Source organism: Labeo rohita, chromosome 25 (genome assembly GCF_022985175.1).
Source record: "Labeo rohita strain BAU-BD-2019 chromosome 25, IGBB_LRoh.1.0, whole genome shotgun sequence".
NCBI classification, from domain to species: domain Eukaryota; kingdom Metazoa; phylum Chordata; class Actinopteri; order Cypriniformes; family Cyprinidae; genus Labeo; species Labeo rohita.
This window is the reverse complement of record NC_066893.1, coordinates 9,852,387-9,874,758: the sequence shown is the minus strand read 5'-3', so window position 1 is coordinate 9,874,758 and position 22,372 is coordinate 9,852,387. Positions and strand designations below refer to the sequence as shown.

General features: G+C 36.8%; 1 protein-coding gene across 3 annotated transcripts in view; it reads right to left on the bottom strand.

Moving 5' to 3' along the window:
• The window catches only part of LOC127156819 (transient receptor potential cation channel subfamily M member 1), a 28,403-nt gene that overhangs the window by 5,922 nt on the left and 109 nt on the right, over window positions 1-22,372 (bottom strand). The window contains exons 1-17 of one of the 3 annotated variants that reach the window (XM_051099901.1): window positions 17,216-17,554; window positions 10,094-10,170; window positions 9,445-9,637; window positions 9,000-9,213; window positions 7,351-7,475; window positions 7,054-7,225; window positions 6,298-6,472; window positions 5,952-6,075; window positions 3,061-3,133; window positions 2,875-2,975; window positions 2,608-2,784; window positions 1,822-1,956; window positions 1,589-1,639; window positions 1,335-1,475; window positions 1,227-1,256; window positions 841-1,133; window positions 500-728 (exon numbers count right to left, since the gene is read on the bottom strand). In XM_051099901.1, coding sequence (XP_050955858.1) covers window positions 500-728; window positions 841-1,133; window positions 1,227-1,256; window positions 1,335-1,475; window positions 1,589-1,639; window positions 1,822-1,956; window positions 2,608-2,784; window positions 2,875-2,975; window positions 3,061-3,133; window positions 5,952-6,075; window positions 6,298-6,472; window positions 7,054-7,225; window positions 7,351-7,475; window positions 9,000-9,213; window positions 9,445-9,637; window positions 10,094-10,170; window positions 17,216-17,293 — 2,388 coding nt within the window. In that variant the 5' untranslated portion in view covers window positions 17,294-17,554. Of the gene's footprint in view, window positions 1-499; window positions 729-840; window positions 1,134-1,226; window positions 1,257-1,334; window positions 1,476-1,588; window positions 1,640-1,821; window positions 1,957-2,607; window positions 2,785-2,874; window positions 2,976-3,060; window positions 3,134-5,951; window positions 6,076-6,297; window positions 6,473-7,053; window positions 7,226-7,350; window positions 7,476-8,999; window positions 9,214-9,444; window positions 10,171-11,276; window positions 11,797-17,215; window positions 17,555-22,325 lie in introns of those variants that run through there. The other 2 variants (XM_051099903.1, XM_051099902.1) reach the window with 2 other exon arrangements.

Sequence of the window (22,372 nt, the reverse complement as noted above, 5' to 3'; positions counted from 1 at the left end):
GTGGACTCGACAGGTTGAAGGTCCAAATTGCAGTTTCAATGCAGCTTCAAAGGGCTCTACATGATCCCAGCCAAGGAATAAGGGTCTTATCTAGTGAAACAATCTCTTATTTTCTTTAAAAAACAAAAAATGTGTGTCTTGCTCTAGCTCTGCAATGCACATGCATGACTTCATGCATTACGCAATCATGTTGGAAAGGATACTCGTGACCTTTGAAGCTGCAGTGAAACTGCAATTTGGACCTTCCACCCATTGGCTTTCATTGAAGTCCACTATATGGAGAAATATCCTGAAATGTTTTCCTCAAAAACCGTAATTTCTTTTTGACTGAAGAAAAAAAGACATGAACATCTTAGGGTGATGTGGAGGTGAGTAAATTATCAGGATATTTTTATTCTGGAAGTGAACTAATCCTTTAATGTCTTAATTTGTGGAAGGGCAAATCAAGTCCTTTTAAGATCTGCAGGAACCCTGGAAACGTCAAAAGAAAATGCCTCACCTTCAGTCCTGGGTTTTTACCCATCCTCAGGCTGCCCATCCACATGTCAGTGAGGAGCATCTGGCTGCAGGTGTGGGCTATGAAGTCTCTGTGCTTGGCAGCCACTGCCAACTTCAGACAGGTAGAGTTACTCCAGTTCTTCAACTCGTAAGTCAACAGTTTCATGGCTAGCTGCTCATCATGTTTGTAGGACTGATCCAGCAACTCATAAGCCAAGGTTCCAAACTCCCTAAAATTGCCAGAAGTGTAATTTTAAAGTATAGGACACCATATTTGGCTTCACGTCACTTTGACTTTCAAATTAGTGAACCTGACTTGAAAGGGGCTTTGCATTAACTTACTTGGAGTTGTTATCGAGGTCCTGGGATATGTCGTCCACCATCTCACTTTGAGATGACTCGTGAGCCATAGCTTTGAGGAGCTTACAGGCCACCAGAGCTTTAGCCATACCCTCCTCGCCCCTCTGCCACAGGAACAGAGACATCTTCTGCCTTTTCATTAGCACTGCCCACACCATCAGCTCATGGAAAGGGTACTGGAAGCGGCTAACCTCTGGGTCATCCACGTCAATGTCCTCTTCTTCTTCTTTCTTCTTCTTTTGCTTCTTCTTGCCTTTTGGCCTGGGCTCATCATCCTAATGAGGTGAGTGGGGTATTTATATTAAGAGAGATATTGTGTAATCTCTCGGAGAATGTAATGTTTAGTCAAATATGTATTTGATGCATACCTCCATTCCAAGCAGCTTTAGGGCTTTAGGCTGGAAATAAAGAGATATTAGATTACTTATTACATTATTTGTACACACTAAACACATTGAGTAACCTCTATATCTTACCCTCTTTAGTCCATAAAGATTGTTGTAAAGAGCTCGGAAGTTTTTCCTTGTGTAGTTACAGCGATATGCTCCACCCATCAGGTACTCCACCACCAGTCCAATGTCGATTAATGTGATTTGGTAATCCGGTGGGAGATTGCCCTTTGAAATCCAAAGAATAAAACTTATTTTTACAGCTTTACAAAATGCATGTGATGCACAAAGTCAGCAGTGAAGTTGGATTAAACAGAATTCAAAAGTAAAGTCAGCTTTACCTTTTTAACATCTCTTACGACAATATGTAGAGTGTTGGCAGGACCAAGTTTCTGATAAACACAAAATAAAACATGCTATAAAATTGCGCATGATTAAGTAATAGAATTATGAGGAATATTGAAAAACATGACAGCAGGGCCTGTCTTCTTTCTACGGATTAATGAATTGCTCTCATGCTCTATTGTACTTCCTTTGCAATAAGCTCCAAAATGATAATGGTTACGGTGCTTACAGTGTTGTATAACTCCTCTAATCGAGGGATGGTTAGAAAATGGTGAATGTTGACACCGTTTTCTAGCAGGAGCTTGACAAAATCCACCCTGTCCAGAACCAAAGCATCCATCATGGCCTGCTCGAGGGAGTTCACCTGAAGAGGGCGACAGTGAGCCAGAACTGTGAGGAAAAGCTAAGTACTGAAACGCTAAACTTAAACTGAAAGGGACTGTTCACCCAAAAATGAAAAATCTGTCATTAATTAAATCTGTCATGTTGTTCCAAACCTGTGAGACCTTCATTCATCTTCAGAACAGAAATTAAGATATTTTTGATGAGAGCTTTATGACCCTGCAAAGACAGCAACGCAACTACCAATCAATGCCCTGAAAGGTCGTAAGGACATTATTAAAATAGTCCATCTGACATCAGTGGTTCCACTGTAATGTTAAGAAGCTCTGAGAATAATTTTGTCACACAAACAAAACAAACAACTTTATTCAACAGTTTCTTCTCTTCCACATGTAAAGACTGACATGGAAGAGAAGAAATTGTTGAATTAAGTCATTATTTTTGTTTACGCACAAAAAGTATTTTCGTAACTTCATAAAATTAAGGTTGAACCACTGATGTCACATGGACTATTTTAACAATGTCCTTACTACCTTTCTGGGCCTTGAACATGGTAGTTTCATTACTGTCTATGCAGGATCAGAAAGCTCTCAGATTTCATCAAAAATATCTAAATTTGTGTTCTGGAATGTGTTGGAATGACATGAGGAGCAGACGGGTTGCACTGTCTTACCCAGTTGAGTAATTCTAACTTTCTGGGGTCAGTTTCCTCTGGTTGTTCTGGTTTGGCTTTGCCTCCTTTGCCCTTTTTTCCTCTGGGCTTTCCTTTGATTCGTTGAGTTGCTCCTTTCGGCTTTTCTTGAGATGGTGCTGCGCTAGTGGAGATGGCACTAGCGAGGGCGCTCGCAGGCTATGAAAACAAACATTTTATTTTAAGAAAGGACTCAATTTTATTATTTCATGGGTATAATTTTGGAAACAAGGCACATATTTTACGTACTGGTAGATTGTGTCCATACACAAAAATTTGGTTGCGTGCTATATCCACTCTGTTCCAAGCCAGAGCCAAGCTCAGCTGATCTGGAGCTGATGCATTTGTTCCTGAATTACAACAAACACATTATAGTTCATTTCTAACCATAAACCAAATCGGTGGTATTTCAGAAGGTCTGCATACTCACGATACCTTTAAGTAACGCAGTGAGGATAGCCATTTCAATGTCGTCTTGTCCCTCAGCGCCCATTCGAAAGACTGTTATCTACACATACGAAGTTAGATGGGGCAGGAAAACTTTAATATACAGTTGAGGTCAAAAGTTTACATACACCTTGCAGAATCTGCCTAATGTTAATTATTTTCCCAAAATAAGAGGGATCATACAAAATGCATGTTATTTTTTATTTAGTACTGACCTTTAAGATCCATAATTTCACAGTGAGGGCAACGGAGGGACTCATATGTGACTATTACAGAAGATGCAAATGCTCACTGTAATGCATCAGAAGGAAACAGTGCATTAAGAGCTGGGGGGTGAAAGCTTTTTAAATTTGAAGATCATGGTAAATTTAACTTATTTTGTCTTCTGGGAAACATGCAACTGTCTTCTGTAGCTTCTGAAGGGCAGTACTAAATGAAAAAAATATTATATTTAGGCAAAATAATAAAAATGTACACATCTTCATTCTGTTCAAAAGTTTACACCCCCAGTTCTTGGTGCATAATTTTTCCTTCTGGAGCATCAGTGACTATTTCAACCTTCTGTAATAGTTGCGTATGAGTCCCTCGGTTGTCCTCAGTGTGAAAAGATGGACCTCAAAATCATACAGTCATTGTTGGAAAAGGTTAAAATATACAAAAATGCTTAAAAACCAAGGAATTTGTGGGACCTGAAGATTTTTTTCTGAAGAACGGTGGGCTTTTTAACTGTTCAGGACAAACATGAACAACTATCACTAAAAACACACAAACACACACAGCTGTGGATCAACAGGTAACAACACAGTATTAAGAATCAAGTGCATGTAAACTTTTGAACGGGGTCATTTTTATAAATTCAACTATTATTTTCTCTTATGGACTATATGTAAACATCTTTTCTGTGAAATGTCTTATTCAGGTCTGTACTAAATTAAAAATAACATGCATATTGTATGATCCTTTTTATTTTTTGTATTTTGTTGATTCTGCAAGGTGTATGTAATCTTTTGACCTTAATTGTATAGATACTTTCATGCATTTATTTTGGGTGAGGACGATGAATGAATTACTGTTTTGGAAATGAATGGAAAATGTGTTCTTAGGATGAATGTTTTGCCTAATTTTATTAGCGTTAGCAAGAATGTCTTGTTCACACTCTGTATAACTAGCTTATTTTGCTCTCAAATCAAGATATACTGCTTTCCTTGTTTAAGAGGTCTAGTATCAAATGCAGTTATCTCGAAGTGGCAGTCACATGTACGTTAATCTTAAATGTAATCACGTTGGCATGGATGAGTAGCCCTGCTCCAAGACATTCCTGAGTGTTAGCATGCATTGCTAATGAGAGACTTACGGTGGAGTCTGGGCAGTTAGATTAGTACCTCATGGCTGCAATGAGAGGGGCGACATCTTAAATTGAACACTTTGTAATATTTTAAGAATGAATGCTAGTTCATTTCATGTTTAATATCTTGGTTTAAGGGAAACACTATAGTATGCTTGCATCTGCTAAGCTATCAACAGTAATATTTAATAGCCGTCTTTGTATGTTGAATGTACCTTATATAACCCAAAGGCTTTATATATATACATATGTGGACATTTGAGCGCTTAACACACATTAGCATTAGCATTTCTTGCAAAAACACTGTTGTGGAAGGCCATTAGCTTATCTAATGCCAGACAACGTGAGGTGATATCACTGAAATAAGTGGAGATGTTCAGTGTGGATTAGAGAAAAATGGATCCACCCTCCCTCCCCCCATCTGTTCATATTCAGGAACAGGGTGAATGAATGTAGCTGGTCGGCAAGAACAGGTGGCACTACACTGATCCTAGTCCAGATGTATAGAGCAACAGATTATCTCCTGTCCTGAGGCAGTATTACAAATACTTAACACATCACTTAGCCCCAGTTAAAGCTGCATCGGCACAAATATTACCATTAACCAAGCTCCCAGAGTGCACTGGGTCATCCTGTAAGTAATGTATAGTCTATAGGCAAGTATATAGTGATTGTGAAGCCTGTTCTAACATATGGAGTCTGAAAGCACTTGCAATCTGTTAATCACAATGCCCTTATGTGTGAAGCTAAGGACTGGTTGCTCCTGATAAGAGCATCTGCTAAATGCTTATGTATATGAAAAGATGCAATGTGATATGGGAGCAAATGCAGGTTGATATATGAGAGAGAAACACATGAATAAAGACACATGACAAAATGAATAATGAATAGAAATGTTTATTGATGAAAGTTTGTGCAAAGAACATATTCATAAAACATTTTTAGCATTGTTCTTTTTGTATGTGACCCTGGACCACAAAACCAGTCATAAGGGTCAATTTTTGTAATTGAAATAACTGAATAAATGAGCTACATTGATGTATGGTATTGTTAGGATAGGGCAATATTTAGCAGAGATATAGCTATTTGAAAATCTGGAAATTAAGGGTGCAAAAAAAAAAAATCAAAATATTGAGAAAATCACCTGTAAATTTGTCCAAATGAAGTTCTTAGCAATGCATATCACTAATCGAAAATTAAGATTTGATATATTTATGGTGGAAAATTTACTAAATATCTTCATGGAACATGATCTTTACTTAATATCCTAAAGATTTTTGGCATAAAAGAAAAATCGATAATTTTGACCCATACAATGTGTTGTTGGCTATTGCTACAAATATACCCGTGCTACTTAAGACTGGTTTTGTGGTCCAGGGTCAACAAGAAGATCTGACCAGAATGAGAGACACACTTAGACTATCTTAGGCTGGTTTAAGCAGTTTTTTATCAGGGAAGAAAATGAGAGTGGGTTTGTGTTGATGGATGTTGGTTTACGACTGTTACATGATCTTATATCACTGTAGATACTTACCAACTCCCTCTTCTTCATGCATTCAATGACCATAAGCAGAATTTGCCCTGACTGCATTTTGTTGTAGTTAAAGGTTTTCTGGATGGTGACCAGCAGTTGCTCTTTTGCGTCCTCGTTTACCAGTCTAAAAAATACAATTCAGTTGTGATAATGAATAGTTTTGAAAATTGATTCTCAGTCTTTCTATTAAAGATGGGTCAGTACTAGAAATGTATGGGATAATGCAAACCCCTACAGAGGTATCAGGACCCCTTTGAGGGCCAACATTTGAACACAGAATGTCACAATTGATATACTAGAATCAAGTATTCAAGAGATCTGTGTGATAATGACTATTAATACTCACCCTTCAATCTCAGAGTATTTGTGGGCGAAAGAAATTATGTCGGAGGCTCGACCACTGCCATCACAGACCACTACAGGCACAGGCGGTTCCTCGCGCAGGCTTTCCAGGACAATCGAGATCACATTGGGACCCCCCTCCACAATCAGACACACCACAGGTACACCCTGGCCCAGTCCTAACATGCATACACAGAAAAAAGCTATTCACTTACCTAAATGTATTGATAAATTTGTTGGGACAGGGATTGCGCACATATCAATATAATACTATTACAAAACATTAGCCTTAATGTTTGAGCCTTTTGGGTGTTTTGTGTTTTAAATCTTGTTTTCAATTACTCCAAATGCATGCACATTAGAAATCAAAAAGCCCTTTTGTGATTAACAAAAGGAGAGGTATTTAAAAGTCAGAGAAGTGGGGAGTACAATCATTTTAATTTGACTCTCCCAGGTCTGATCCCAGATGACGATGTGAGTGGTGACAGCTGAGCCTCCCTTTGCTGTCCCTGCCTTATCACGAGCTCCAGGCATAGGATGACAAAGGGAAACCCACAGGTCACAGACACCAAAACCTTGATCAAATCTGGAATGGCATGGAGCATATTTCCACTGGACCCTGACCGCATGAACCCCATTACTGATAATCAGGATATATCTTGTCATTCAAACCCTTAGCAAGCTTTCAAATGTGCCCTTGTAGGATCAGAGGTACATTAGACCTAAAGCAGATAAGATTTGCTGATGGTACCGCACTTACGCGTGTTAATCTTCTGAAGGGAGATGTGTTTCTCCAACTGCCTGCGTAGTTTCACCTCTGCCCCGTATTTCCCACATGTGCCATTATCGGATAGAATGAAGTGCGAGTGGCTATTGTTGAGAACGGCGAGTTTGCTCAGAGGATTGGAAATGGCCTGGTATGGTTTGTTCACCTGAAAAGGAACATAATGTGGATGCTCAGTGGACACGTATGAAGCTTCTACTGTTAGATGATATAGCGTAGCACCTTAGAAGGCACTATCATGCCTTATATTATACATCGATAGTTTACGCTTACATCTTTTCCAATTAGATCCTCTTTGCTCTCTAGGATTCCCCATGGAGCAATGCCTATAGCACAGACCTTCCCTCTGGATTTAGAAGAGTGATCCTTCAAAGCATCTCCAACGTGCCGGATCACTCCTACATTATGAAGGGAATATAAAAAAGATTAGGAAACCATCTTAACTACACCTGATATCAATCCAATCACATATGTGACCCTGGATCACAAAACCAGTCGTAAGGGTAATTTTTTCAAAATTGAGATTTATACATCATATGAAAGCTGAATAAATAAGCTTTTCATCGATGTATGGTTTGTTAGGATAGGACAATATTTGGTCGAGATACAACTATTTAAAAATCAGGAATCTGAGGGTGCAAAAAAATCTAAATATTGAGAAAATCACCTTTAAAGTTCTTCAAATAATGTTCTTAACAATGTATATTGCTAATCAAAAATTAAGTTTCCATACATTTACAGTAGGAATTTTACAAAATATCTTAATGGAACATGATCTTTACTTAATTTCCTAATAATTTTTGCCATAAAAGAAAAATCAATAATTTTGACCCATACAATGTATTTTTGGCTATTGCTACAAATAAACCCCAGCGACTTAAGACTGGTTTTGTGGTCCAGGGTCACATATTTCTCAGGAAACCAAATTGAATATGGATCCAAATGTTGGATCCAAGTGATTTCAACCATGTGGACTGGAATCGTACTTTTGGACTCACTGCAGAACACAAGGGGGTGAGGTTGGATCCAGATCCAACTTCTCCCACCTTACATATCCCTAAACCTACCCATCTCCACCCCCTAGATGTGGATCCAACCTCGTCCCTTGGATCTTGTGTTCTGCAATGAGGAGCTAGTGGAATTTATCTCTACCCTAATTAAACACTTCCTTTCTTGTAATCCTGAAGACTTTGGTTAGATGTTTCAGGTATATTTGATTATAGATGAAGCTCAACTTTGCAGGACAGTGGCCCTCCAGAACCGGAGTTGCCCATCCCTGTTGTAGACAGTATATTGATTTCAACCATGTGGACTGGAATCATACTTGCAGACCAGGGATAAGGACCACTGTCCTGCAGAATTTAGCTTGATCCTAATTAAACATTTTCTAGTGATCCTGAATACTTAGATGTTAGATGTTTCAGGTATGTTTAATTATAGACGGAGCTAAACTTATCAAGACAGTGGCCCTCCAGAACCGGAGCTGCCTATCCCTGCTGTAGACAGTATATTGATTTCAACCATGTGGAATGGAATTGTACTTGTAGACCAGGGATAAGGACCACTGTTCTGCAGAATTTAGATCTACTCTAATTAAGCACTTCTTTTCTAGTAATCCTGAAGACTTTGGTTAGATGTTTAGATGGAGCTAAACTTTGCAGGACAGTGGCCCTCCAGAACCAGAGTTGCCTATCCCTGTTGTAGACAGTATATTGATTTCAACCAGTGTGGAATGGAATTGTACTTGTAGACCAGAGATAAGGACCACTGTGCTGCAGAATTTAGATCTACCCCAATTAAGCACTTCTTTTCTAGTGATCCTGAAGACTTTGGTTAGATGTTTAGATGGAGCTAAACTTTGCAGGACAGTGGCCCTCCAGAACCAGAGTTGCCTATTCCTATTGTAGAGAATAAATACCCACCAGTGCTGACTCCACCAGTGAAGATCCATGCTCCGGTGGTCACGGCAGCCTTGATCAAGCCTTTCCCAAAAACCTGCTTGAGTTTGGGCTGCAGGTCAAAGTTCTGGAGGCCACCATGAACTGAAATAAGCAGCGTGGGCAACTCCAACTGCCATTCCTTCACCATGAGATGCAGCAAGCTGTCCGGCTTAGTATCATATGACACCCGAATATACTGTAAGTGATATTAAATTATAAGATTAATACTAGATTTAACGGTTGTTCTCAAATGAAATATGTTTATTTCAGTATTTTCTTACAATTATGTAACAGTTTTTGGTCGGATATTTGGACTCTCTCAAGAGGATTTTTTATTGCCCTTCAAACGAGACTCAGGATTTTGCTCAAAATACTAGGTGCAGTAACATAACTAGTTAGTAAATTCACCCTATAACGTTCAAAATACCATGGCTTTGTTGATAAATCCTCCTCCTTGAAATTCAATGGTGCCATAGGCGTCGGTAGGGGCAGTCTGGGTATGTCTGACTGCCGACCATTTCTCTTGAGGAGGGTCCACTTGCACAAGCTGGTTCTCTTCTGGCTTGTTGGTGCTTGCCGGAATGACCGTGTGCTGAGTCACTAAATAACCACAGGCGCACCTGGGGAAAATTAGAGCAGAAATAATGCTGGTAGTTTGTTTTTTTGCATGCAACAGGATGTTGCTTACATAACTCAATTAACTGGTATTTCATCATGGAAATAATCGTTTTGAGAGTATTGTCTATTTTTTCTGTGCACATAGACCACCTATCAGGGCTGTGTCTAAACTACGGTTAGTGTTCAATGGGTACATGCATCAGTGCACACCCTGGCATCCCTCCACCCACAGGAAGTGTGGTGGACTGAACTTCACCGGTCCCCTCGCACCCAGCCTTGAAACATGCCCACACAGTGATCTGTGAAAGGGCTTATGATGTCACACATCACCCCTCATTACATAAGAGTCGAAAAAGCCTCAAAACAGAATGAGTCATAGAGGTAATTTGTCTCGCACAATGGTGTCATTATATGTAGTTGCGTGTTGTTTTGAAATTGTTCAAAATAGAAAAGCTCACCGTGTTGGGTCCTTGGCTGGAAATATGTGGATACATTCTCTTTTGTGAAAGATTTTCTCAATCCAAGCTTTCTGGCCCTAAGAAACAGACAAGAAAAGACAGTAAATAAGCCATCAAGTCTCTGTATATTGATGTTAAAGTTTGACAATTCATATTATTAAAGTAAAATGAAATAAAATAGTTTGGTTTGGCTATTACAGGAGCAAAGCTCCCACATTACACATATTCAATGTACCATTCAACCATGTTAATGTATGTATAAAATCATTTACAGCAAGAACTGCTTTTAGTCCCTTGAGTTTGCCCAGAGTGAAAAGAGTAAATCCTCTTTGCGATGATAATCCTTACTAAAGTATGAGTGGTACAGTTGGCACAACTCATAGATGCACAAAACACATAGAAGAGAGAATATGTACATGGCAAATGTCTTAAGTGATTACCTATGGAGACTCTGGTGAAAAGAATTTGTTCTCCATTAAGTGTACTTTTAGGAATATACCAGTACAAAAATAAAGCTGGTCTTTTACAGTTCTGATAGTCAGCTACTAGAACTGCAAAGCAACTGTTGCTTGTGTAAAGATGTGTAGAGGCTATAGCCTGTTTTGCCTGAAATTATTAGTGCATAGCAAATTAGAGTGCTCCGAACCACAGTTATTCATCTCTTTTTTTTTTTGTTCTGAGAAAGTGCCATGGAAACCCACCAACATTTTAGCTTTCGAAAAAGATTCTGCCGTACCAGATTTGTGCTCCAGCGCTGGACGAAAATAACCTTTGGTTCAAAGCAATATCTGTCTAGGCTTTTGTTATTGGTTCAGCCCTAATGAAGACGAAAGCTTTTGAGGTAAATCTCTGAAAAATCAGTCCCAAAACATTAGCCAAGGTAAGATACGCAGAACAAGTTAGAAGCCCACAAAAACCACGGTTTTCCATTGCACAATTGTAAGTATAAAGCAATAAATTCATAGTTTAGAAAGTTCGTCACTTAAATTTTTTTTTGCAAAAAAAAACAATTGGAAAAAAACTGTTGCTGCTTCAGGAAAAACAAAATAACAATTAAAATGATTCTCATCTTAAATTTCAATATAATCCCAATCCTGATCATTCCTATCCCATCATCACATCAATAGACCACGGATCCATGAGTTCCTTCTGGTCACCCAGTGTTAGCTAGCAGGGGTCCTACCTGTAGAGCCTCTAATCGAAATTAAGACGGTGCCAAAGAGAAACTTTTGGCATCGGTGTCCCTCCTGGAGCTCCACTGGCAAGGGGTGCTCCTTCCTAGAGCGCTGGCGCCCAATGAATCCCACAAGACATGAAACTTCATCACTTTATGAGGGGCTGTTCATATGATGAGCATGTGAGCAGGCTCTTTGTTCGGGGCACGTCCCATGACTCCAGTTCAAGGTAATCCTTTTGGGAGTCCCATGACCCCTCTCTCCTTGCCCACAGGGTATTTTCATCCCTCGCTGGAGCAAAGCACAACAAATCTACTTTGATAGCTTCACAGCCCCCATGAAGCACACGTCTTAAGCTCAGAAAACCTTTCGAGGCGACTTTTCTACCTCAAACACTTCTTGCAAGTTGATGTAGAGAGTCAGGTTTGTATCTAGAAACGGACAGGAATGGGAACTCACCAAAGTTTTCCTTTTGAAAGTGTCACCCTCCTCCGACCACTTTGATTTCAAGCCCAATTTGCATAATTGAGAGAATTGGGCGCAGGCATTCTTTTGAAAAGAGACATGACAGGACTCCAGTTGGGGGCAAGGTCATCCAACACTAATTGTTGTTAATCTCTATTTTTACAAACCATGTTGTGGGTGGAAAAACGGTTCTGACGGACTAACAATCATGTCTAAGAACTGATGACGCTGAGGCTTTAACCTCATCATTAGAGTGAGAAAGTCTACTTAGTAGATGTTTTATCAGTTGATTTGAGAAGTTATAATTTGAAGTTGAGTTTTATGAAGTGACCAGTAGTTGGAAAAAAGTAAATAATCAGTTGGTGTTTGCTAGGGTCTATTAGCATGACCAACTTAAAAATGTCCTCAAAACAGAGCAGAAAACTATATAACCACACTGGGCTGGTTTAAAATCTATCAGCAGGGTTGCCTTGTCATCCATTGAAAACATGGGGAGATTACACCTAAATAAAGATGTCTATTTGACCCTTTATGGGTCAAATAGATATGTTTAGATCATTGGTTTAAAGTGGTTTTCAAAGGGTTCTTTCCTCAACTATCTCACTATTTCAGCAATTCAGTGCTGTCGTCAAAACGCACATGGACTATTGGTAATTAAATCTCTTGAAGACAAAGGGTTCTTGCCACTGCAGTAGTTCAGCCAGTATGACGCACTTATTTCGGCTTGTTTAAACTCATTATCCACAGCAATTAAAACTCAAATCCGCTGAGCACTCATCAGCTTTGTTTGAGTTTTTGCTCAGGAAATGCACAAAAGCTCTCTAGGAGGAAAAATCTGATTTTCTTGCTCAAATTAACAAGGCCTATCACAAACCTGGCAACAATCAACACTATTGAGACTTTCCACATAGTCATCTCACACGTTGTTGCTCAACTAAAAAGGCGATTGTTCATAAATAGGATTGCAGCTGCGATTTGTGAGAGCTGAAATGGGGAAATCAGATTAAATGTTTATGCAAATCTTTCCCATAGTTTGCATTTTCACATAGTAAACACAGAACCCACAAAAATACGGTAAATACAGTAAATACATACTTTCTGAAATGTAGATATAGCATTGCCCATTCATACACTTCATGAATTGTATGAGCCTTTCCAAAACTAGACATTGAAGATCACATGAGAGGGAAACAGTCCGGTGACCCATTCCTTAGAACTAATGAGCAGTGTGGGATTTGACTTGTGCTCACAGTTCAATTCACAACCTTTTAAAAAACACTTAATGTATATTTAAAATTGTCTATCTATCTGTCTGTCTGTCTATCTATCTATCTATCTATCTATCTATCTGTCTGTCTGTCTGTCCGTCCATCCGTCTATCTATCTATCTATCTATCTATCTATCTATCTATCTATCTGTCTGTCTGTCTGTCCATCTATCTATCCACTATCTATCTATCTATCTATCTATCTATCTATCTATCTATCTATCTATCTATCTATCTGTCTGTCTGTCTGTCTATCTATCTATCTATCTGTCTGTCTATCTATTTATTTGTCTGTCTATCTGTCTGTCTGCCTATCTATCTATCTATCCGTCCATTTGTCTGTCCATCCGTCTGTCTGTCTCTCCAACCGTCTGTCTGTCTGTCTGTCTGTCTGTCCATCCGTCCAACTGTCTGTCTATCTATCTATCTATCTATCTATCTATCTATCTATCTATCCATCTGTCTGTCTTTCTGTCCATCCGTCCGTCTGTCTATCTGTCTGTCCATACATCTGTCTGTCTGTCCATCCGTCTTTCTGTCCGTCCGTCCGTCCGTCTACCTATCTATCTACCTACTTATCTATCTACCTATCTATCTATCTATCTATCTATATCTATCTGTCCATCCATCTGTCTGTCTGTCCATCCGTCTGTCTGTCTGTCTGTCTATCTAGTCTGTCTGTCTGTCTATATGTATTTGTATGTCTGTCTGTCTGTCTGTCTATCTATCTATCTATCTGTCTGTCTGTCCATCTATCTATCTATCTATCTGTCTATCTCTGTCTGTCCATCCGTCTGACTGTCTGTCTGTCTATCTATCTATCTATCTATCTATCTATCTATCTGTCTGTCTGTCTATCTGTCTATCTGCATGTCTGTCCATCCGTCTATCTATCTATCTATCTGTCTGTCTATCTGTCTGTCTGTCTGTCTATGTATCTATCTGTCTTTCTGTCCATCTGTCTGTCTGTCCGTCCATACGTTCGTCCATCTGTCTGTCTTTCCATTCATCCACCCGTCCATTATCAATAAATATTTAGCAAAAGAGAGACAAATATATATTTATTAGCGGCAGCTAAGCGGTATCAAACATTGTTCTGATATTTGCCAATCCAATACTTTGCATCTTCATTTTTAGTTTTAAGTTTTATAGAGGTTATACTAGGTCTATAGACAATAGGTCTGTGGACTTCTGGGTAAGTTTAACATGCTTAACCTTTTTAAAACAGTGCTTTCCCCTTATTGCTCTGCCTCTAAAAAGACTCATTGTCTCTGAGGGTTTGAAAATCCAGTTAGCCATCATCACATGAGACCAACATGTCACTGATTAGCCTTGAGATTTCTAAGTCATAAGACACATTTTTTAGACAACTATGTTTATGTGAGAGTGTTTTTGTCTTTAAGAGAGGGGGAAGGGGCAGAGCACAAAAAAAGAAATTACTGTAAATTTTGGATGCATGAAAATGCCAAAGAAAGTGTTTTAGTAACAATCATGCCATTCTTTCCTCATCCACTCAGACTGCACAAACAACCCACTAAATTGTGTTGGCACGTCTATTTGCATGTGCACTCATCTTTTTCAATGAAAAATCCCTTCTTACTTCACTGACAGAAAATAATACCAGTATTACTTATGATTACATTTATTCACTAATCACTCACTTGTAAGGTTCGTAATCCCTCACAAGAACTGGATTTATGCAATCTGACCTCTACCCGATACTGGAAGATACTGAGTAAACTTGCTTACTTTAACAACTCCTACATGTATTACATCAGTCCAAAGTACAGCACTCAACATGAGCAAAAGTCTACCATTGTAAGGATATATTTGATTCCTTGGGCAGTTCTGAAGGCTATATTTTCAGTCACATAATCACATGAAAGCAGACATTTGAAAGTAGGGAGGTAAAGTGCTTAATCTTGCCCAGCTGCTGGTTCTCATACTGGGCATTATGGGGGATTAGAGGCAGCGGAGGAGCATCAAATCACAGAGGTGCTGCTCATTCTGGTGCTGCCGGAGAAAGTTGCATTGATTGTGCTGGAACCGCCCTTTTGCTTTCTCTTGTGATCATTATGAGTAGGATTTAGGATAGTAAGAGACTTAAAAATGCAAATCTGTTTTATATAATGCATCTCAACTTCATGTTTTGCAACATTGTAACAAGTTAAATTTGCTTTTCAGATTCGTAGGAACGGGCGTGGTTAAAGCCACAACTGTAAAGATAATCAGCAAGTTTAAAAGAGGGATTTTATATTATTATTATTATTATTATTTTATTTAGAAATATTTTTTTTCACATTATCCCTTTGCAAACAGTTTAGCAAAGGTGTAAATATAAGTAGAAACTGCAATGAGAGCAATTAATATAATGTAATGTAATGTAATATAATATAATATAATACAATACAATACAATACAATATAATATAAAACAGTTTCTGTATTGTTTCTGCTTGAGGCTTTCAGCTTTGTAGAATATATCACACATTATAGCAGTAACATTTAAAAATTGTATAAAACAACAACAACAACCATAAAAAATTATAATTATAAAATAATATAATGTAAAAGTTTTTGTATTGTTTCTGCTTGAGGCTTTCATCTTTTTAAAATATATCACACATAATAGCTGTGATATTTAAAAACTGTATAAAACAACAACAACAACAACCATAATCATTATAATAAAAATATAAAAATATAACATAACATAACATAACATAACATAAGTTACATTTGCTTAGGAACGGTCGTGGTTAAAGCCACAACTGTAAAGAAAATCAGCAAGTTTAAAAGAGGGATTTTTTTTGTTTGTTTTGTTTTTTGTTTTTATTATTTCAAAATTAAATTAAAAAATTGTAAATTAATTTTTCACATTATCCCTTTGCAAATATTTCAGCAAAGGTGTAAATATAAGTGTAAAATGCAGTGAGAGCAATTCATATAATATAATATAATATAATATAAGTTAAATATGCTTAGGAACGGGCGGTTAAAGCCACAACTGTAAAGATAATCAGCAAGTTTAAAAGAGGGATTTTTTTTTTTTTTAATTATTTAAGAATTAAATTAAAAAAATTATTGAAATTTAATTTTTCACATTATCCCTTTGCAAATAGTTCAGCAAAGGTGTAAATATAAGTGTAAAATGCAGTGAGAGCAATTAATATAATATAATATAATATAATATAATATAATATAATATAATATAATATAATATAATATAATATAATAAAATATCATATAATATAATAACAGTTTTTGTATTGTTTCTGCATGAGGCTTTCAGCTTTGTAAAATATATCACACATAATAGCAATAATATATAAAAATTGTATAAAACAACAACCAAAAAAGTATAATAATATAATGTAATGTAATGTAACGTAATGTAATAGAATAGAATAGAATAGAATACATATATCCTATATATATAATATATTCCTATATAATATAACATAATATAATTTAATTTACAAAGCTGAAGCTTACATTAAAAAGCACAAAAATATATAAAGAAATAATAACAAGCAACACTGATTTTGCATTTGAAGTTCATTATGAATGTAATATTGAAAAAACTGGAAAGAATTATAAAAAAATGTAGCCCAAACTGATTGGTCGGGTCCTTTCCAATCTTTTACATTCTTAAAGCTGATTGGACGAAGACTAAACTCTTTAACTGAGATATAAACATGTGAATCTGTAAAAGTATCCCAAATGTACTTTTTGTTAATATTTTGAGTTAGATTTTATACATACATACATACATACATACATACATATACATACATATATATATATATATATATATATATATATATATATATTTTTGTTTATTTTTTTAGTATGTTTGAATATTTTTTTTTAATTGTCTATTTAGCTGTAGTTTTTGTTATTTTAATATTTAAACTAAACAAAAACTAGTTGAAAGTAGTTCAAAATGAAATAGTTTAAAATGTTTATATTTTATTTCATTTCAGTTAAGGATAATTTTATTTTTTTGTTATGAAAATCTAAGTGAAAATGGTTTTAAATTTTAAGTTACAGTTTTAGTTAACTAAAATAACCCTGCTGTGAATACCTATGTTACATACACTTGACTTTCCTCATAAAGAAGAACACATTTCACTCATTTCACTCACCTCTAGCGCCCCAAATCAAATTCAAGGTAACAGCCTTAAATATCCCTAAAGCAGTAGACGCTCTTACCTTCTGTGACCCTGATGCTGAGCGTTTGATGGAGGCCCGTTTGATGGAGCCGCTGGCTCTTCTACCGCTCCGCTCCATGTGCCCGGTTCACTCCGCACCTCAAAAACTCATGTCCGTGTTGGACCCTCTAAGACCCTCTTTTGCTCTATCTCTAAAGCGGTCCCTACACTAGCAGCGCTCAAACTCATCTCCTGATGTTCACTCTTTGGGTTCTCCCGCCTTTAACTGACAAGATAGAAAGATGCAGATGAGGATAAAACATCTCTCGATGACACACTTGACACATAGACCCCGTTTCCTCCGCTTGACAGCGTGTAATCAGGATTAATGCAGCCAGCTCTTGGGAGCTTGTGACTTTAATGGGGGAGAGATTTAATAAATGGTTATTGAAGGTAAATCTACTTTGGGACACTGTGTCCCAAAAAGGCTTTGAAAACATGCAAACTTTGTGAAGATGTCTCTCCTGGACTTTGAAGACTTGAGATGCAGGAAGAAAACAGGTAGGCCTACGTTAACTGTGAAGACTTACTATGGTAAAGTTTAAATAGAAACTCTGTGAGGATGCAGTTTTGCATTTCATAACAATATTTACATGTTTAGATTATGATTATGCCTTATTACAAATGTGCAGGTATTTTTTTGTTAAATGTAAGTGAACAATCTTAATAGTCCAGTACATAGAGTGACACACTTTACAACCAAGGGATTATTTTAAATGAGGACATGAATTAATTGAAATTGTCTTTAAATACATGGACACAGAAATAAAAGAATCAATCAAATAAAACCTGAAACAGATGCGCACCTTCCAGACCTTTCATATCAATTAGAGAAACCTTTCTGTATTAATGCTGTGTGAATGTCTGAAAAAGTAGAATACTGTCCTCTTGTGGTTATTGTTGTAAATGCATGTGTGTTCACATTAAAACTTTATATCACAATGTTCATCTTACACATATTCTAGATATATTATGTAACATAAACATTTTATGAATATATCTAAATACACTCTTAAAAATAAAGGTTCTTTATTGGCATCAATGATTCCATGAAGAACCTTGAACATCCATTGAACCTTTCAAATGCAGAAAAGGTTTTTAGATTTTTAAAATGTTCTTTAAAATGGTTCAGTAGCCAATTGTGTGGGTCAAAATTAATCAAAATATGCCAAAAATCATTAGGATATTAAGTAAAGATTATGTTCCATTAAGATATTTTGTACATTCCTACCAAAACTTAATTTTTGATTAGTAATATGCATTGCTAAGAACTTCATTTGGACAACTTTACAGACAATTTTCTCAATATTTAGATTTTTGGTCATTTTTATTATTATATACAGTATATGTATATTTATAAATAAAATTATACAGTAGTACGCACTGTAAATATATGTGTGCATGATTGTAGTATCATTGAGATACTATTATAGTTTTTTACTTTTATATTTTTTGTTTTCATTTTAATTTTAGCTAAAGTCTTCGTAATTCTGTTGTTTTTGTCATTTTTAGTATTTTTATTTATGTGTATATGTGACCCTGGACCACAATACATTGTATAGGTCAAAATTATGCCAAAAATCATTAGGATATTAAGTAAAAATCTTGTTCCATGAAGATATTTTGTAAATTTTCTACTGTAAATATATCAAAACTTAATTTTTGATTAGTAATATGCATTGCTAAACACTTAATTTGGACAGCTTTCAAAGCAATTTTGTGAATTTGTGGTCCAGTGTCACATATGATTTATTACTGATTGATTGATTGATTGATTGATTTTTATTGATTTTTATTTTATTTTTTTTTTTTCAGTTTTAATTTTGGTTACAAGTTCTAGTACAAGTTAAATATAAAATAAGAAATTAAATATTTCAGTTCAGTTAATGTTTAGCATTTATTTTATTTCAAGTTATGCATTCATTTTAGTTATTGGTCCATTTATTTTTTGAGTAAAATGATCCAATATTACATATCTGTGAGTGGCAAAAGTATGTGAATCTCTAGGTTTAGCAGATAATTTGAAGGCAAAATTAGAGTCCGTCTATTAAGAGATGTTTACAGTCACTGGAATGACTATCAGGTGTCGGTGCCTGCCCTGTTTTATTTAAAGAACAGGGATCTATCAAAGTCTGATTAAGTTTGTGAAAGTGAATCATGGCACAAAGAAACAAGATCTCTGAGGACCTCAGAAAAAGAGTTGTTGTTGCTCATCAGGCTGGAAAAGGTTACAAAACTATCTCTAAGGACTTTGAACTCCACAAATCCACAGTCAGACAGATTGTTTACAAATGGAGTTAATTCAAGACCACTGTTATACTCCCCAGGAATGGTAGACCAACAAAGATCACTCCATTCCACAAGGTTGCAAAGTACCCCAGGGTAATTCCTAAGCAAGGCCAAGGCCTTTCTTACATTAGCTAATGTTAATGTTCATGAGTCCACCATCAGGAGATCACTGAACAACCATGATGTGTATAGCAGAGTTGCAAGAAGAAAGCCACTGCTCTCCAAAAACCACTGCTGCCCATCTGCAGTTTGCTAAACATGATGAGGACAAGCCAGAGGCCTATTGGAGAAATGTCTTGTGGACGGATGAGACCAAAATAGAACTTTTTGGGGTTTAAATGAGAAGCATTATGTTTGGAGAAAGAAAAACATTGCATTCAAGCATAAGAACTGTAATGATATCATGGTTCGGGCCTGCTTTGCTGAATTACACTAGCAAATTCGAAAGGAAAATATATGTCCAAAAACTGAATCTCAAGAGAAAATGGGTCATGCATCAAGATAACAACCCCAAGCACATACAGGTGCATCTCAATAAATTAGAATGTTGTGGAAAAGTTCATTTATTTCAGTAATTCAACTCAAATCGTGAAACTCGTGTATTAGATATTCTTTTAATTGTGATGATTTTGGCTCACATTTAACAAAAACCCACCAATTCACTATCTCAACAAATTATAATATGGTGACAATCAGCTAATCAACTCAAAACACCTGCAAAGGTTTCTTGAGCCTTCAAAATGGTCTCTCAGTTTGGTTCACTAGGCTACACAATCATTGGGAAGACTGCTGATCTGACAGTTGTCCAGAAGACAATCATTGACACCCTTCACAAGGAGGGTAAGCCACAAACATTCATTGCCAAAGAAGCTGGCTGTTCACAGAGTGCTGTATCCAAGCATGGTAACAAAAAAGTTGAGTGGAAGGAAAAAGTGTGGAAGAAAAAGATGCACAACCTACCGAGAGAACCGCAGCCTTGAGAGGCTTGTCAGGCAAAATAGATTCAAGAATTTGAACCACAGACAACGTCAGAGGCATCTTACCTGGGCTAAGGAGAAGAAATGGACTGTTGGCCAGTGGTCCAAAGTCCTCTTTTCAGATGAGAGAAGTTTTGTATTTCATTTGGAAACCAAGGTCCTAGAGTCTGGAGGAAGGGTGGAGAAGCTCATAGCCCAAGTTGCTTGATGTCCAGTGTTAAGTTTCCACAGTCTGTGATGATTTGGGGTGCAATGTCATCTGCTGGTGTTGGTCCACTGTGTTTTTGAAAACCAAAGTCACTGCACCCGTTTACCAAGAAATTGTAGAGCACTTCATGCTTCCTTCTGCTGACCAGCTTTTTAAAGATGCTGATTTCATTTTCCAGCAGGATTTGGCACCTGCCCACACTGCCAAAAGCGCCAAAAGTTGGTTAAATGACCATGGTGTTGGTGTGCTTGACTGGCCAGCAAACTTACCAGACCTGAACCCCATAGAGAATCTATGGGGTATTGTCAAGAGGAAAATGAGAAACAAGAGACCAAAATGGCCTTGCAGATGAGATGAAGGCCACTGTCAAAGGAACCTGGACTTCCATACCACCTCAGCAGTGCCACAGACTGCTCACCTCCATGCCATGCTGAACTGAGGCAGTAATTAAAGCAAAAGGAGCCCCTACCAAGTATTGAGTACATATAAAGTAAATAGACATGCTTACCAGAAGGCCAACAATTCACTCAAAATATATATATATTTTTTTAATTGGTCTTATGAAGTATTCTAATTTGTTGAGATAGTGAATTGGTGGGTTTTTGTTGAATGTGAGCCAAAATCATCACAATTAAAAGAACCAAGACTTAAACTACTTCAGTCCGTGTGCATTGAATTTATTTAATACACAAGTTTCACAATTTGAGTTGAATTACTGAAATAAATGAACTTTTCCATGACATTCTAATTTAATGAGATGCACCTGTAAGTCGTTCTTCCAGAGAATAGTTGAAGAAGAACAAAGTTAATGTTTTGGAATGGCTAAGTCAAAGTCCATATTTGTCTCATTTGTTTGATTGGATTCTCTTTCTCATCTTTCAGGACGTGTGAAAATCTGATGATCAGTTGGGTCATATTTATGCAGAAATATCGAAAATTCTAAAGGGTTCACAAACTTTCGACCAGCACTGCACACATTTATTTTATATATACAACATTTTTGTTTCTGTTTATTAGTGTATTCATTAATTTCCTATTTTATTTGATACATTGGCTGAAGACGGCAATATAACAAGGGCATGACAACCCGGTGAACAAACACACAGCTCCTCATCTCATTATAAGAGGATGACAAGTAATCCATGTCAAGTCAAGAACACAGCTGATGTGAAAGAGCTATTGTGTGTCTGCCTCATCCAAAGTATAAAAAGACAGACTTATGTCATGCAGACGTCAGATTGTTAGAAATGAAGTTTCTAGACGTCAGATTTGGAACCCTTGTTAGAAATGAACAGTTTTTAGTGTTACATAAAAGTAGTGACCCACTGATAGCTTGATTTTGTATTATTTATGAGGCTTTGTGTTTTCGAAAAAGACAATATCATAATTCATAAAAATCAATCCAAAAAATGGCTTCACGCACGAGGGGATTTAAAACAAGCCAGGACAAACACTGATTTGTTTACAGGCTAAACTGAACATCTACTAATTCCCGCAACACTTGTGATTAAATGCAACAGATGAGTACATTTGCTAATTGAATCCCTGGCATACAATAAACTCGCAACAATAACATTTAAAGTACCTGCAGATGAGTCTACAGCATACATAAACACAAGATATAAACACACTCTTACCTGTGATGAATTCCGTGAACTTCACGACAGATCTAAACGATGAAGGT